This window comes from Thamnophis sirtalis, unplaced genomic scaffold, assembly GCF_051295495.1.
Source record: "Thamnophis sirtalis isolate CommonGarterSnake01/CBP01778 unplaced genomic scaffold, rThaSir2_p1.2 scaffold_2, whole genome shotgun sequence".
In the NCBI taxonomy this organism is placed as follows: domain Eukaryota; kingdom Metazoa; phylum Chordata; class Lepidosauria; order Squamata; family Natricidae; genus Thamnophis; species Thamnophis sirtalis.
The window spans coordinates 10,212,798-10,227,687 of NW_028261382.1; the positions used below are offsets into that span (position 1 = coordinate 10,212,798).

The window sequence follows — 14,890 nt, forward strand, 5'->3', positions numbered from 1 at the left end:
GGGAGGTTGGGTAACCTAGAATTGCACACTAGCTGGAAAGTCAAAAATGCGTCCTGTGACAGGTCTACGACAACTCGCCAGGGTCAACTCGCCGCAACCAATTCACTGCAGCCAACTTGCCATGGCCAACTTGCCATGGCCAACTTGCCATGGCCAACTTGCCATGACAACTCACTGCGGGAGAAGAGTAATATCAAAGAAACAGTGGACTAGAATCATTAAAGGATGTCCAGGGAGGGACAAAGTGATATGTAAATGACAAGAATTAAAATAATTTTTAATTGTTTTAAATAATCAAATTGAATTGTTGAATTGTCCTGCAGTGAGGGGAGGGGAGGGTTGGTTGGGCGGGGCCAGCCAGGATAGGAATTTGGAGGTTTCTCCAAATCGGCTATAACATTAGCTATGGGTTCTCCGAACCTGGGAAAACCCGTAGCAGCCCACCCCTGAGCTTTATCTCATGCATTGTATGAAACTTTGAAAGTGGGATATCCGAATAAACCAGGATTCAAATAACCCAGCTGAACTTATCATGCAAACAAGATCAGAAAAGTGTGCTGGTTTCATTGCGATTTTCATCTGAATAGGCATGCAAAAGATTGCACCGTGTTCAATCTGTCATTAACGATCCTTAATTCTTGTTTTCCCTGTTCCCGAATAGGAAAATATGGAATGAGACTGTGTCCTGTCTCTTTGTTAAGTGTGCCGTATATTTGTCTCCCAATATGGGCTGGTTTCAAAATCTATAATCAACCTCCAGCAGCTGTCGATTTCCCAACGAAGGTATTCTTCTTGTTAACAATTGTCATGATGAGAAGGAGAAGGAGAAGGAGAGAAGGCTTGGATTTCAAAAGAACAGAATAGAATAGAATCCCGTTTCCTGGTTTTTCTGAATGTGCCATGACTTGCCAGGATCCTTCTGAAACTGTGGTTTGCAAGACATCATGGCTGGGCTCACCTCGCAAATAAATCTCAAAACGAATAAATCACATTGCTACTCCAAAGGCCTGAAACATGTCATTTCATCCTAGGTGAAGACATTTTTCTGCTTACGCTCCCTATGTTAAGCATGCGTAGAATCACAGTCTGCCTATGTACAGGTAGAACAGGGGTGTCAAACTCAATTTCATTGAGGGCCGCATCAGGGTTGTGTTTGACCTGGGAGAGGGGGGACGTGGTTGGGAGGGGCGTGGCCAGCTTGACGTCACTCGTGTCAGGGATACCTGTGGTGGCCCGAGTGCTCTGAGGGATAGAATCAAGATCATGAAAAGTGTTAATACCATTTTATAATGTCTTGATAAGGCCACACTTGGAAAACTGCTTCCAGTTTTGATCGCCATGATGTAAAAAACATGTGGAGACTCTAGAAAGAGTGCTGAGAAGAGCAACAAAGATGATTAGGGGAGTGGAGAATAGAATAGAATAAGAGTTGGAAGGGACCTTGGAGGTTTTCCAATCCAACCCCCTGCATAGGCAGGAAATCCTACACCATTTCAGACAAATGGTTGTCCAATCTCTTCTTTTAAACTTCTAGTGTTGGAGCAGTTTTTGTTTTGTTTTGTTTGGGTGAGGGAAGGAGGAGAAAAAGACTTTTGGGTGTTTTTTACTTTGCAACATGCTAAGCAGTGGTTTGTTTGACTTTGAATTATGGAATTAAGCATAATTGGATAAGTTTGCATAATTGTCAAATTATATCTTTGGCTGGGTTGATAAGCCGTAAATCATGGATTGGAAAGCAAAGGGGTTGAGGCCTCCTAGGACACTCGGCCCATACTCAACTGACCCCATGATTTTGGCAGGCAGCATGAATGAAGTCTGTGCATTGTTTTCCAAACTGTTTTGACACTTTGGGGCCTGCTGGAAAAGTTCCTGCTAAATTGCAGAGGCCAGGGCCCCTCCTAAAAAACATCTGGCACATGGCACAAAGTATATTGTTTTGCAGAGATGCTACAAAGTCCTTTGCTGCTGTTGGTGCAAACTTCTAACAGGGCTTCCATCCCCCCCCCTTGCAGGTTATCAAAGAAGTTCAAAAGCAGAATCTGCTGAGAAGACCGACTGACTTTCTCTTGGCTTCGTATTTCATTTTTGCAACAGGATTTTGTCTCTTCAGGGGCATGGTAGGTGGCCTTTTTGAAGAATAGGCACAGGGATCTTACAACACGAGGCGTGCGCCATGCACACTTTTGTGGAAAGTCTTACATTTGAATTTTAATGCATTTAAAGTTGGCTGCTATGTTTATACTTCAACACGGGACAGGAAAAGTGAAGGTCCAGGCATAGACATCCATGGGTGGGTGGACAGGTGTGATCAAGTTTATGAATTGGTACCAACCAACTCTTGCAGATCGTTTCTGGGAGGGGGGGAAGGCCAGCCGAGGGCAGAATTGTCTCCGTGCCAGGAATTCCTGCTGCGATTTGCAGCGCAAAGAAAACCTCCCATCCTCAGAACAAAATTTGATTTACTGAATCCAAGATGAGCGGACCCTGTACACGTGAACTTTTAATTGTTTGTATTAATCCTTAGCTTCATTTTTACAAGAATTCCTTCTGATATCTTACTTGCTAAAGAGACATTCAAAATGGTGCCGAGCTGCTTCGTAACATTGTTCGAGCTTTGAATTTCTACGGAGTTTAAAACTTCAAAGGAAAGGAGTGATTTAATACTAAATTAAACAGTAACAGCTGCACAATCGGCCAGCAGACACTTATTAATAAGTTTATGAATTGGTGTGCAACATGGCATTGCAAAACCAGAAGCGTGGGGTGTATCACATAATGTCAGAATGCACGTTTTGTGACTTTGTATGCTGTAGATGACCAAGCTAACCCTGAGGGAGAGGTCAAATGCATCATAAGTCATGAATTCCTGAGCACCTGGAAGAGATCTAAGGCAGCATACTCATCTGAACTGCCTGAATCTGCTGTTTCCCTGGCATTTGACATCCATCCATCCATCCATCCATCCATCCATCATCCTACCCATCCATCCACTGTAGGAGATGACCTAAAGGAAGAGGGGTCAAGCACACCATAAGTCACGAATCCCTGAACGTCCACAAGAGATCTAAGTCCAGCCTACCTTGAATGCCTCTCTTATCTCCCGCTCATTTCCCTTGACTATTAGTTGGCCAGATTCTTGTAGCGAGCTTAAGCCTACAATAAATCTTTATAAACTCATTTGAACTGCCTGAATCTCCTGATGTCCCCGGTGCTTGACACATGCTTTGTCATCGCATCAATGTGGTTAAGAATAGACACTTACAAATTGTTTTTCTCTCCCTCCCTTACATACCTAGGGAGATGAGATGGTACGGTAGTTGGAACTAGGTAGTTGGAAGATTTACACTGGGGATTTCCTAACCTGTAGGTTATTGCACTGAAATATTATGATCCATTTTTTCTTCAGATTGTTTTGGACTGCCCAGGGGAATTGTGTCGACTTTACAGCCAACTTCATGAGCCATACCTCAAGGATCCCGCTGCCTATCCAAAGCTTCAGGTGCCCCAACTGAGTTTTGCACACAATTTGCATTGTGATTCACACATAACATTTGGTAACTATGCTTACACATTTCAAGAAGGAAGGCTGATTACTTTAATTCATGAGGCTAAGCCAGAATTGAATGGATATGCTTATGATTTAGTTCCCCCGATGTTTCCAGCTTTGTGGACCAGCAGGGTGGGGTGGGGGGAAATGGTTCTGCACGAGTGTGCAAATGTACAGACAAGCGGCTCCATTTGCGTGAGTCCAGGCATGCCCGCCTGCCGTTCACTTAAATGGAATGCATGCTCATGAGCTCGCCAGCCATTTCCTTGGTCCAGCTGCAAATCTCCCATGGCCGACAGATTGGGGACCCCTTGTATAGAATTCTGTGTGAATCTAAATATTGGGGTTGGAAACTGGCGATTATTGCAATATGAATCCAGCAAAGAGTTTCTTCAGCAATCATGGTTTAGCTTGAGGTGTGATGCATGCAGGGGTGAAATCCACCAGGTTCTGACAGGTTTTAGAGAACCAGTAGTGGAAATTTTGAGTAGTTCGGAGAACCGGCAAATGCCACCTCTGACTGGCCCCAGAGTGGGGAGGGAATGGGTATTTTGCAGTATCCTTCCCCTGGAGTGGGGAGAGAATGGAGATTTTGCAGTATCCTTCCCCTGGAGTGGGGAAAGAATGGGTATTTTGCAGTATCCTTCCCCTGGAGTGGGAAGAGAATGAAGATTTTGCAGTATCCTTCCCCTGGAGTGGGGTGGGAATGGAGATTTTGCAGTATCCTTCCCCTGGAGTGGGGAGGGAATGGAGATTTTGCAGTATCCTTTCCCTGGAGTGGGGAGGGAATGAAGATTTTGCAGTATCCTTTCCCTGGAATGGGGAAGGAATGAAGATTTTGCAGTATCCTTCCCCTGGAGTGGGGAGGGAATGGAGATTTTGCAGTATCCTTCCCCTGGAGTGGGGAGGGAATGAAGATTTTGCAGTATCCTTTCCCTGGAATGGGGAGGGAATGGAGATTTTGCAGTATCCTTCCCCTGGAGTGGGGAGGGAATGGGTATTTTGCAGTATCCTTCCCCTGGAGTGGGAAGGGAATGGAGATTTTGCAGTATCCTTCCCCTGGAGTGGGGAGGGAATGGAGATTTTGCAGTATCCTTCCCCTGGAGTGGGGAGGGAATGGAGATTTTGCAGTATCCTTCCCCTGGAGTGGGGAGGGAATGAAGATTTTGCAGTATCCTTTCCCTGGAATGGGGAGGGAATGGAGATTTTGCAGTATCCTTCCCCTGGAGTGGGGAGGGAATGGAGATTTTGCAGTATCCTTCCCCTGGAGTGGGGAGGGAATGGAGATTTTGCAGTATCCTTCCCCAGGAGTGGTGAGGGAATGGGTATTTTGCAGTATCCTTCCCCTGGAGTGGGGAGGGAATGGGTATTTTGCAGTATCCTTCCCCTGGAGTGGGGAGGGAATGGAGATTTTGCAGTATCCTTCCCCTGCCACACCCACCAAGCCACACCCACCAAGCCACACAACGCCCACCAAGCCCCGCCCACAGAACCGGTAGTAAAAAAAAATTGAATTTCACCACTGGATGCGTGACTGGACAAATCATGCTAATGATCAACATTTTTAGACTAAGACCTTATTGGTTGGCTTTGTACAACAAGCAGGTCACAATTTTCAAACCTTCGTAGAGTAGCAGGGTTCATATTCTGCATGAATTTTTAAAAAATCAACTGTGGCTTGACGAGATATGGCTTGACCAAACTATTACGGTTCATAAACCATGATATATGGCTCATTTTACAGGTTACTTTCCTGTGTCATTTACAAAATCATACAGGCAGACTTCACACATAAATAAATGGCTCCTGGTTTGAAGCTGCACAGACCAATTCTCTTCTCTTCTAACATTACAGATGTTGGTCTACATGTTCTACTCGGTGCCCTACTACATCATTTCACTCTATGGTCTGCTTGTACCTGGGTGCACCTGGATGCCCGATTTAACTCTCATTCATGCTGGAGGACTGGCTCAGGTAAGACCAGAAGCTCTTTTCAATGATCTGATCTAGAAGGCATAGCTTTCCTCTCTACCACTTCCACATTCAAAAGGGGATGAGCAGCTAGGAACCAGAACCTTAGATGGTCCACAGACTACAGAATAATAGAGTTGGAAGGGACCTTGGAGGACTTCTAGACCTGATGCCATTTCAGACAAGTGGCTGTCCAGTCTTTTTCTTAAAAACTTCCAGTTATGGGGCACCCACTACTTCTGGAGGCAAGTTGGTTCTCACTGTCCGGAAATTTCTCCTTAGTTCTAAGTTGCTTCTCTCCATTCATTTCCACCCGTTGCTTCTTGTCCTGCCTTCAAGTGCTTTGAAACAAGGTTGATCCCCTCTTCTCCAAGGCATCCCCTCAGATATTGGAAGAGTGCTACCATATTTTCCCCCGTCCTTCTTTTCACTAGACTAGGCATGCCCAGTTCCTGCAACCGTTCTTCATAACCGTTTCCCCCTAAGCTATAATTTACTGAATAGAGTTTGGTGTCCTGGAGAAGGTGCTGGCCTAGAAGACGAAGAGTTGGAGGTCCCCTTAGACATAAGAGCCAACTTGGATGACTTTGGACTTCCTTTCTTTCAGCCAACCCACCTCAAAAGTTTTGTGGGGAAAAGAGGAGGAAGAGGAAGGGGCATTTGGCATGTTGGCTGCCTTGCCGTTGGCCAAAATATACAAGGAGTGGAATGAAATCATCAATGTCATCGGTGTTCGCATACCATTCAAGCCATTAAAAATGGTTGGCCAACTTCATGCGCTTAAGCCAAAACAAAGTCAGCCGCACAGGCTGGATTTGATCAACCTACTAACCTAAAATGAGTGGTTAGCTAATTTGTGGCTCACAGACATGTTGAGGCTCATCCAATGCTCTTCATTTCTGGTTCAATGTGTTGGATAAACTCAGGCGACTGTGTTAATCAAATAAAGATGGTTCAGTTAGCATGCTGTACGGACACAGACATCAAAGCTTAGCCTAATCCACTCAAGGGTTGATTCGCTGCTCAGAAGGGATGAAAGCTACCCATTCAATTTCTTTTGCTGTTTGTTTGTGCATGTTGTTAGTAGCCAGGCAGAAGTATTGTTGCTACTGGAGATATTATCCTGCTTTGAGCCGCACCCAGTATGTATTCAGCGTGGAGGGAGGGCTTGCCAAGAGGCTAAAGACAGCCAGATTAAAGAAAGCAGATAGAGGAACCAGTAATGGAAACTATCCTGCTTTCCTGAAAATAAGACCTCCCCGGATAATAAGCCCTCCCTCGAAACGGCCCAAGTAACGGCTTGTTTGGGGGGCATTTTTGGCTATTTTCAGGCACTCCAGTGGCCAGAAACCAGAAGAGAAGCTGGCATCGGTGCCCATAGAAGGGCTGTGTGTGCCACCTCTGGCACCCGTGCCATAGGTTCACCATCACGGGTCTCAAGCATGACCTGATCAGCTCTTCCTCTGTAGGCCAGAGACAAAGATCACGAATTCAGGTCAATCATCAACATTGCTGATACACAAATGAGACGCTGTTTGAAACAGAGGATAATGGATGAAAGACAAAGGACAAAACACAATCCTGACCTGCCCTAGCTGCTTCTATCTTTACATGTTTGTTTATGCTAAAAATATTCTTTGGCTCGCATAACTTCTGCTCTTGCCCATAACCTTAGATGCAAGTTTATGGCATGTCCCAGAAAACCCCAATCAGCAACACCTTCTTCTGAAAGGGAAACAAATGGAAACTGAACGAAAAGCCTTGCTTTTAGCAAAGGAAACAGCAAATTGCTCTATTTTTCCCCACCATAACCTTTTATCGAGCAGCAGGTGGGGTCCCGGGTGCTTGGGAAAGGCTCCGTGCCATTGTGTCAAAGGTTCGAAGCAGGAAAAGTCGAGTGGCTGTCCCGATTCTATGCCAAGAACTGACGGAGAGACATGGATCCTCTCCAGAACATTCTGGTTTCTCAAAGCAGAATAACAGGATACTCGATTACGTGCCAACTTTGATTGATGCCGTGCTTAAAATAACAAGCAAGTTAATGGAAAGGGGATGCATACTGAATTAGCCATAATAATGGATGGCTTTCTTCTGGTTTAGGTCTGGTGGTGAAGCCCAATCAGCTTTCGTTCAAACGTAAATTGTTTGCTTAATCTGGTTAGCTGGTTGGCTAAGCCAGGAGTCTCCAACCTTGGCAGCTTTAAGACTGGTGAACTTCAACTCCCACAAGCTTCGCTGGCCGAAGAATTCTGGGAGTTGAAGTCCACCAATCTTAAAATCGCCAAGGTTGGAGAATCTTGGACCAGTGGTGGGATTCAATTTTTTTTATTATTGGTTCTGTTAGCATGGCTTGGTGGGCATGGCAGGGGAAGGATACTGTAAAATCTCCATTCCCTTCCCACTCCAGGGGAAGGTTATTGCAAAATCCCCATTCCCTCCCGATCAGCTGGGACTCGGGGGCAGAGAATAGATGGGGGCAGGGCCAGTCAGAGGTGGTATTTAGCAGTTTTCTGAACTACTCAAAATTTCCGCTACCGGTTCTCCAGAACTGGTCAGAACCTGCTGAATACCACTTCTGCCCTAGACAAAGCCATTGCTGATTAATTTCAGTCTTTCCACTAAATCCAATCATTGTTTTTTGAATGGAGATGTTGCTGATTTCCCAGCGGAAATCATATATGTTTTTTTATTTGTGCTGATAAATAAATAAAGGGAGACTAGTATAGATCTATTTCAAGCTATTTAGCTCTCATCAGCTAGCCATACCCTTACTGGGATTTGAACCTGGGCTATATTACATCCTAGGCAAACTTCTTAGCCATTAGGCCACAGGCTCTTATCCGTTATCAGCGAAGCCAGGGTGAAAGGTATATATTAGATTTTTTTTATTTATTTATCAGCACAAATAAAAAAACACAAATATAACAAAGGCAACAGTAAAAATATTGGGTTTCTGTCGTGATGGACTCTTGTGACGAGCCGATAGACAGATGATGGAAGCAGTTAGCTTCCTCCCATAATTGGGGCTTACCAGGGGTTATTAAAAAAATCTAATGCTTCCTTTCTCTGTCTATCGGCTCATCACAAGAGACCATCCAGATAGAAAGCCATTATTTTTACTGTTGCCTTTGTTACATTTGTGTTGCATTTGTGCTGATAAATAGATCTATACTAGTCTCCCTTTATTTATTTATCAGCACAAATGCAACATACATACATACATACATATACATACACACACACACACACACACACACACATCTGTAATCTAGACATACATTTATAATATTTTAATTTTATATTTCATGTTTTATATATTTTTTTATCTCTTGTAGTTTTTTATTGAAATGTGGTGTGAACAGGCCTTATGATAAATAAATGTTTTACGAGCTGGGTTTGCCCAAGAGGCAAAGCTACAAACCAATGAAGGGGATTGTATCTTGGAGATGGCACTCATGATGATTTTGAGATAAGGGGATGCACTTGAATTTGGGAGGGTTTGTTGGAGGGTTGCCATACACCCCAGTTCCCCGCAAATGCATGGGTCCAGGACAGTGGTGAAATTCAATTTTTTTTAACCACCGGTTCTGTGGGTGTGGCTTGGTGGGTGTGGTAGGGGAAGGATACTGTAAAATCTCCATTCTCTTCCCACTCCAGGGGAAGGATACTGTAAAGTCCCCATTTCCTCCCGATCAGCTGGGAGTCGGGAGGCAGAGAATAGATGGGGGCCGGGCCAGTCAGGGGTGGTATTTACCAGTTCTCCGAACTACTCAAAATTCCCACTACCGGTTCAGCAGAACCTGTCGGAACCTGCTGGATTTCACCCCTGGTCCAGGACAAAGAAGTGGGTGGTGGAATCCCATTTAAAACACCCATTTAAAACCCATAGCCCGGGGGCTCTGGAACCTTCAAGAGTGATGGGCCATGGTTCTTTGACTGAAGGAAACATCTTGATGCATCCAGTGATTATGGGGGCAGTTAACACAGATCCCTGCACAAATGACAACTCGAATTCCATTCCTTCTGCTTTCCAGGCTCAGTTCTCACACATTGGTGCCTCCATACATGCCAGAACGCCCTACATCTACAGAGTCCCCGATGAAGGGAAGGTGTGGTTTCTTGTTCTCAACGTGATCCATGGAGTCCTCCCGCAGCTCTTTGTGTTTCGCTGTCTCCGCAACCCTGAGTTTTTCATGAAAGCCCAGCTGGAAGAGAAGGTGGACTAAAGATGGCTTCAGAACTGTGGGGCATTGCAAAGAAGGGGGTCCTCAGTTGGGGCAAAATTACTGAAATTAAAAGACTTCTGTCTTTCATAGTATTTCTCAAGAGCTTGCTTCCAGATTCTGTGGGAATCTCTTTCTTCAAATAGAATCGGTTCTGTTGGGGACTCATCCCAAGAGTATTTGTAGGGTAGTGATGGGGGTGAGGTTTAAATCATTCAAGAAGACATTTCCTTCACTTCCCCAAGCAACTAAGAGTTCTCCGTGTTGTCCAAACTCTTGTTAATAAACTCCCTCATCCATGGTCTCTCTAATTAATCTTCCTCCGTGCCAATTTCATTTTCAACCACACCGGTGAATTAATTAAATGGTTTCAGGAATGAGTGGTGGACTGGGTAATTTTTTTTCCTCAAGTGGGGTCAGTCTTGACCAAACCACTGAATTTTTATTTTTAACATTTCCGAGGGGACGAACTAAAGACAAAACATGAGAAAAGAAGGAGCTTTCAATCTTGGCTGGAAAAGGATGATCAAAGACCAATCCAACCATCCTAGAAATTTTGCCGCATCTTGCTGACAAGAGAATAGGCTGTTTTGTTATTATTGAGAGCCACCGGGAAGCGACGTCTGCACAGAATGCGAACTGTGGTTTCTTAACCTATGTTTATTGACTGAATCCCATCATCTTGGCTTGTACAATACTGAGTCACGAGGAAGCCCATGGAGTTTCAACCCAACACGCTAACTAATGGAGCAGCAATGATGTTCTTGAGGATTTGTCTTCTTCAGCTCAGTACCTTCTCAGCGCTTCCTACAAGCAAAATCAATGGGCGGGAGCTGCATGTGCCTTGGCAAACGATTGCGGTGATTTGCTTAACCACCATAGCCCCCAAAATCATAAAATAGAGCACGGCTTACTTAACAACCCCCCACTACTTTATCAATGGAAATTCCGGCCCTCGTTGTGGTTGTAAGTTGAGGCAATGTTGGCTGCAATCATATACTACCCTGTTTCCCTGAAAATAAGACTGCCCTGGATAAGAAGCCCAATCGGGCTTTTGAGCGCATGCACTAAAATAAGCCCTCCCCCCCAAAATAAGCCCTACCCTAAAATATTTAAGCGCATGCAGCCAGTCCCCCCATTTCCTGAGGGGGGGGATATGCCCCACATGCCCTGCCATCCATGCAGAACGGCCTTGTGGAGGCCACTCCCACAAACCCTCGCTACAGCGCCCCTTCTCTTAGTGGCGGTTGCAAAAAGAGCAGCAGGCCCAGTGATACTAGGGCTGGCAAGAGTGTGCCAGAAACAGACACAGAACTTCCGGCCCTCTCTGGATCAGCTGATCCACGACCCGAGGTTAAGGGGCCTCCTGCACCTCAAAAATAATAAGATCTCCCCGAAAATAAGGTCAAGTCAAAGAAAATAAAACCCTGTGTTATTTTCGGGGAAACACGGTAGCAGTAAAGACTGTTTAGTTTTGGGGCACAAATAAGTCGTGATTTGCTATTGCTCCCCCCTCCCCAGGATTTTGTTTTTTAACTTCCCGCTCTTGTTATTTCCTAGAAGTCTCTTATCCAAATATTAACTATGCCTGACCCTGCTTGGCCAAAGTTGGCTAGGCTCCACCTAGTGGGCAGTGGTCAAGGATTCCTATCGGTGCTCATGTGATGTGAAGGTTTAGCATAGCAACAGCACTTCTATACCGCTTCACGGTGCTTTACAATCCTCTCTACGTGGTTTGCAGAGTCGGCGTATTGTCCCCCAACAATCTGGCCCCTCATTTTCCCAACCATGGAAGGATGGAAGGCCGAGTCAACCTTGAGCCCAGCCAGGATTGAGGGGATTGAACTCCTGGCAACGTGAGCCTGCAGTACCGCACTCTAACCACTGCGCCACCACGGTTTGTGGGCCATTCGCAGGCAGCCATGGATTGGTCTGGTCCTTGAAATTTCAGATTCAGCACAACCGCCACAAATCGAAGCCATGGGAGAGACCCAAGAGAGCTTTCCCCCTGCATTGGTGTTCTATTAACCAACTCAAGTGTTAACAGAATGCGTTGCTTTAATACTCGAGTTACATGAATACCTCACATTACACGTTATGAAGCCAAATATGACGCTAACTCAGCTGCTTACAACCTCAAACCTTACTCCCGGATACACATTCCAATAAATTTATTCTGTAAAAACAATAGTTTTTTTGTTTTTTGATTTTTTTCCTTTTTTTTTTTTTGTACAGTAAACTTTTCAACTACAAACCTCGAGTACGCAGAAAGATGGTTGAAGGACGAGCATAACAAGGGTTGATAAAACCGGACTAAACCCATATGTCTTCACAATAAAAGCTGGCCTTAAAAAATAAATAAAATTCTCTATTCTCACAATAGCGACAATAATGTACACAGAATAATGGATTCTGGAATGCTTACCTACTAGTCTAGATCTAGTTTTGAGAGTAGAAAACAAAATAATAAAAAAAAACAACAACAGAAAAATGACAGGGTTTATTTTCCCCCTTTTTTTGTTGTTTTTTTAAGCTTCTCAGTATAACTGTTATTCTTATATTTTAATTGGATGTTTTGACTTTGTTTCCCATTGGCCTTTCAGTATCACAATTAAGCTTAAAAATGGAAACACGGTAAGCTCCGATTTGTATTTGGGGCCCGAAAAAAACAGTTCCTTGTTATTCATCTAGAGAAACACAAAAGACTTTTTACTAACTCCACATATAGGAACTAAGTTAGAGAAATTTACGTTACGTCATGATCTTGAAAAGGATTAAGAGTATAGCTAAGCTAGAGCGTTCTAATAAGGAAAGGTACTTTCTTACAATTATTGACTTTTTTTTATAATGATAATAAATCAAGAACATTTTGTGAGGTTTTAAAAACAGAGATGGCCAACTTATGTACTCCCGGTGGGTGGGAAACAATGGAATTTCCAGACAGAAGGTTAAAAAGTGGGCCCTGGGAGTATTTTTGCCGTGGTGAATTCAATGATCTATAAATGTGATGGAATCCTTGATTCGGGAGTTCAAAATTTGGAGTTTCACATTGCTTTACATACAAAATATGTACATTTACATAACGCATACAAAATCCAAGGAGAAATGCCGGGTCTTTTTCTTACAAGCTGAAAATACATGTTTTGTTTTTTTCCTCCTCCCCTTTTCCCTAAAAAAATGAAAACGCGAGCAAATCTGCTAAAAAACACAGCCGGATGTCAGCGAGGAAAAAATTACTCAAGACAATCAAGCGTTCCTAAGTTGCTAGTTGGCCATGTTTGTTTTTAAACCCCCTTTAAAAAAAAATAAAAATAAAACGCAGAACAACAAATGGGAAAAAAGGTTAATTTAAAACTTTATGATTTGTTAAACAGAATAGAGATCCTTGTGACCTGCTAAGAGAGGGCGTTTATTTCTAGGCGTTAAATTTGTACTCTCTAAAAGGCAGTTTTTAAAGGTTCGGTTTAAATTTTTTAGAGATGTCGCCCTTCTTTTTCTGTAAAAAAAAAGAGAGAGAGAAAAAGTTATCTAAAAATGGCCGTTGTTGGTTGTGGGTCTTGCTTGAAAAAGAGCCTTTTTTGTGCAGTTAAATCAAAGGACATTTAGAAAAGGACCTGGTGGGGTGTCGATGGGGGGGGAAATGATGTTGAAAGTTGCTGCTGAGAACATAATGGGTAGGAATGTGGCTAAATGTGCATACAAACATATATGTTGCTGATGGAGAGATGTGCTGACTTCAATCAAATCCAAGAATATTAAACAACCAAACATGTCACTTTCTTGTGTCTTCCCTTAATATGCAGCAGTCAATATGTTGGTTAAGTCTAGGGAGAGATAAGAAGACAGAGAGGGATCACCTTTTCAGATTGAAATGTTTCCATCAAACACTGGAAGGCATTCAGACAAAAGAAAACTGCAAAGGTAGTTTTCCCCCCAAGAGGTAACTGGACTTTCTTCATTCTTCCTTGAAGACGTTTTGCTGCTCATCCAAGAAGCTTTCTTCAGTTCTGACTGAATGACGGGGGGAAATGGAAGGATTTGTATTCCTTGCAGTCATCTGGTTGTTAGTATCCTCTCTGAGAATCCTTGAGGCCACTTGGAGGTTTATCTGTGCCCTTGGGGGTCATCTGAATAATGCAAATGGACATGGAATCTCTTTGGAACTGCTGAAAGGATTGCGTTGTAAGCAGGAGACAGGTGGTGTCGTATCCCTCCCCCTCTGTTGAGACAGGGCCGTTCAATTTTAACATTAGAACCGAAGAAGCTTCTTGGAGGAGAAACGAAAAGTCTTCAAGGAAAAAAAACAGAGAAAGTCCAGTTGCCTCTTGAAAAAGCCCCTTTGGGAGAAACCATGATCAGGATGACTTGAGAATCTCTATAGACCTTTAGGAACAAGCCAGAACCCATATTGTGGACAGCAAGCTAACTATGGCTTGTCTGACTCAAAATCCAGGCTTGTTTTTCCCCTTTTCTTCTGACGGCACCTAGCAGAGATGGGGAGAATATAAAACAATCCAGTCTAAGCCCGTTCAAATATAAAAAGCCATGGTTAATACAAGCCATGATTTTTTTTAAAAAAAAAACCAACAACATCTAGCCAGGTTTAAGTAGATTGATTAAAGTGAGCAACTAAGTAAAACACCAAGCTTACCAGGGAAATATCTAGAATTCAATTTTTAAGAAATAGGGAGAAGCTACTGAGAGAGGACACTCAACTGCCCGTATACAGAGTTTCAAGAACAGCCAATGCAACTGAGTGCAATGGCCCGTTCAGAAACTACTATGGACTAGCAATAGCAATAGCAGTTAGACTTATATACCGCTTCATAGGGCTTTCAGCCCTCTCTAAGCGGTTTACAGAGTCAGCATATTGCCCCCAAAAATCCGGGTCCTCATTTTACCCACCTCGGAAGGATGGAAGGCTGAGTCAACCCTGAGCCGGTGAGATTTGAACCGCCGAACTGCCGAACTAGCAGTCAGCTAAAGTAGCCTGCAGTACTGCACTCTAACCACTGCGCCACCTCGGCTCTACCTGGATTCCTGGACATTCCTCTTAATGGGTTAAAACAAAGGACCTCCTGACCAGTTCACCCAGAGATCATGGTTGAGAGGCTGAAAACGTTCTTTAGCCTGGGAGACGGCTTCTGGA

At 43.8% G+C, this 14,890-nt stretch overlaps 2 protein-coding genes across 6 annotated transcripts in view; one reads left to right on the forward strand and one right to left on the reverse strand.

Moving 5' to 3' along the window:
• Positions 1-9,836, forward strand: part of TM6SF1 (transmembrane 6 superfamily member 1) — a 22,925-nt gene extending 13,089 nt beyond the window's left edge. Inside the window, exons 6-10 of one of the 4 annotated variants that reach the window (XM_087704257.1) lie at positions 662-783; positions 2,013-2,117; positions 3,407-3,554; positions 5,402-5,521; positions 6,126-6,479. In XM_087704257.1, coding sequence (XP_087560383.1) covers positions 662-783; positions 2,013-2,117; positions 3,407-3,554; positions 5,402-5,521; positions 6,126-6,274 — 644 coding nt within the window. In that variant the 3' untranslated portion in view covers positions 6,275-6,479. Of the gene's footprint in view, positions 1-661; positions 784-2,012; positions 2,118-3,406; positions 3,555-5,401; positions 5,522-6,125; positions 6,480-9,552 lie in introns of those variants that run through there. The other 3 variants (XM_087704259.1, XM_087704260.1, XM_087704258.1) reach the window with 3 other exon arrangements.
• Positions 9,837-11,781: 1,945 nt separating this feature from the next.
• Positions 11,782-14,890, reverse strand: part of HDGFL3 (HDGF like 3) — a 50,267-nt gene continuing 47,158 nt past the window's right edge. The window contains exon 6 of one of the 2 annotated variants that reach the window (XM_087704261.1): positions 11,782-13,237. In XM_087704261.1, coding sequence (XP_087560387.1) covers positions 13,193-13,237 — 45 coding nt within the window. In that variant the 3' untranslated portion in view covers positions 11,782-13,192. Of the gene's footprint in view, positions 13,566-14,890 lie in introns of both variants that reach the window. The other variant, XM_087704262.1, reaches the window with a different exon arrangement.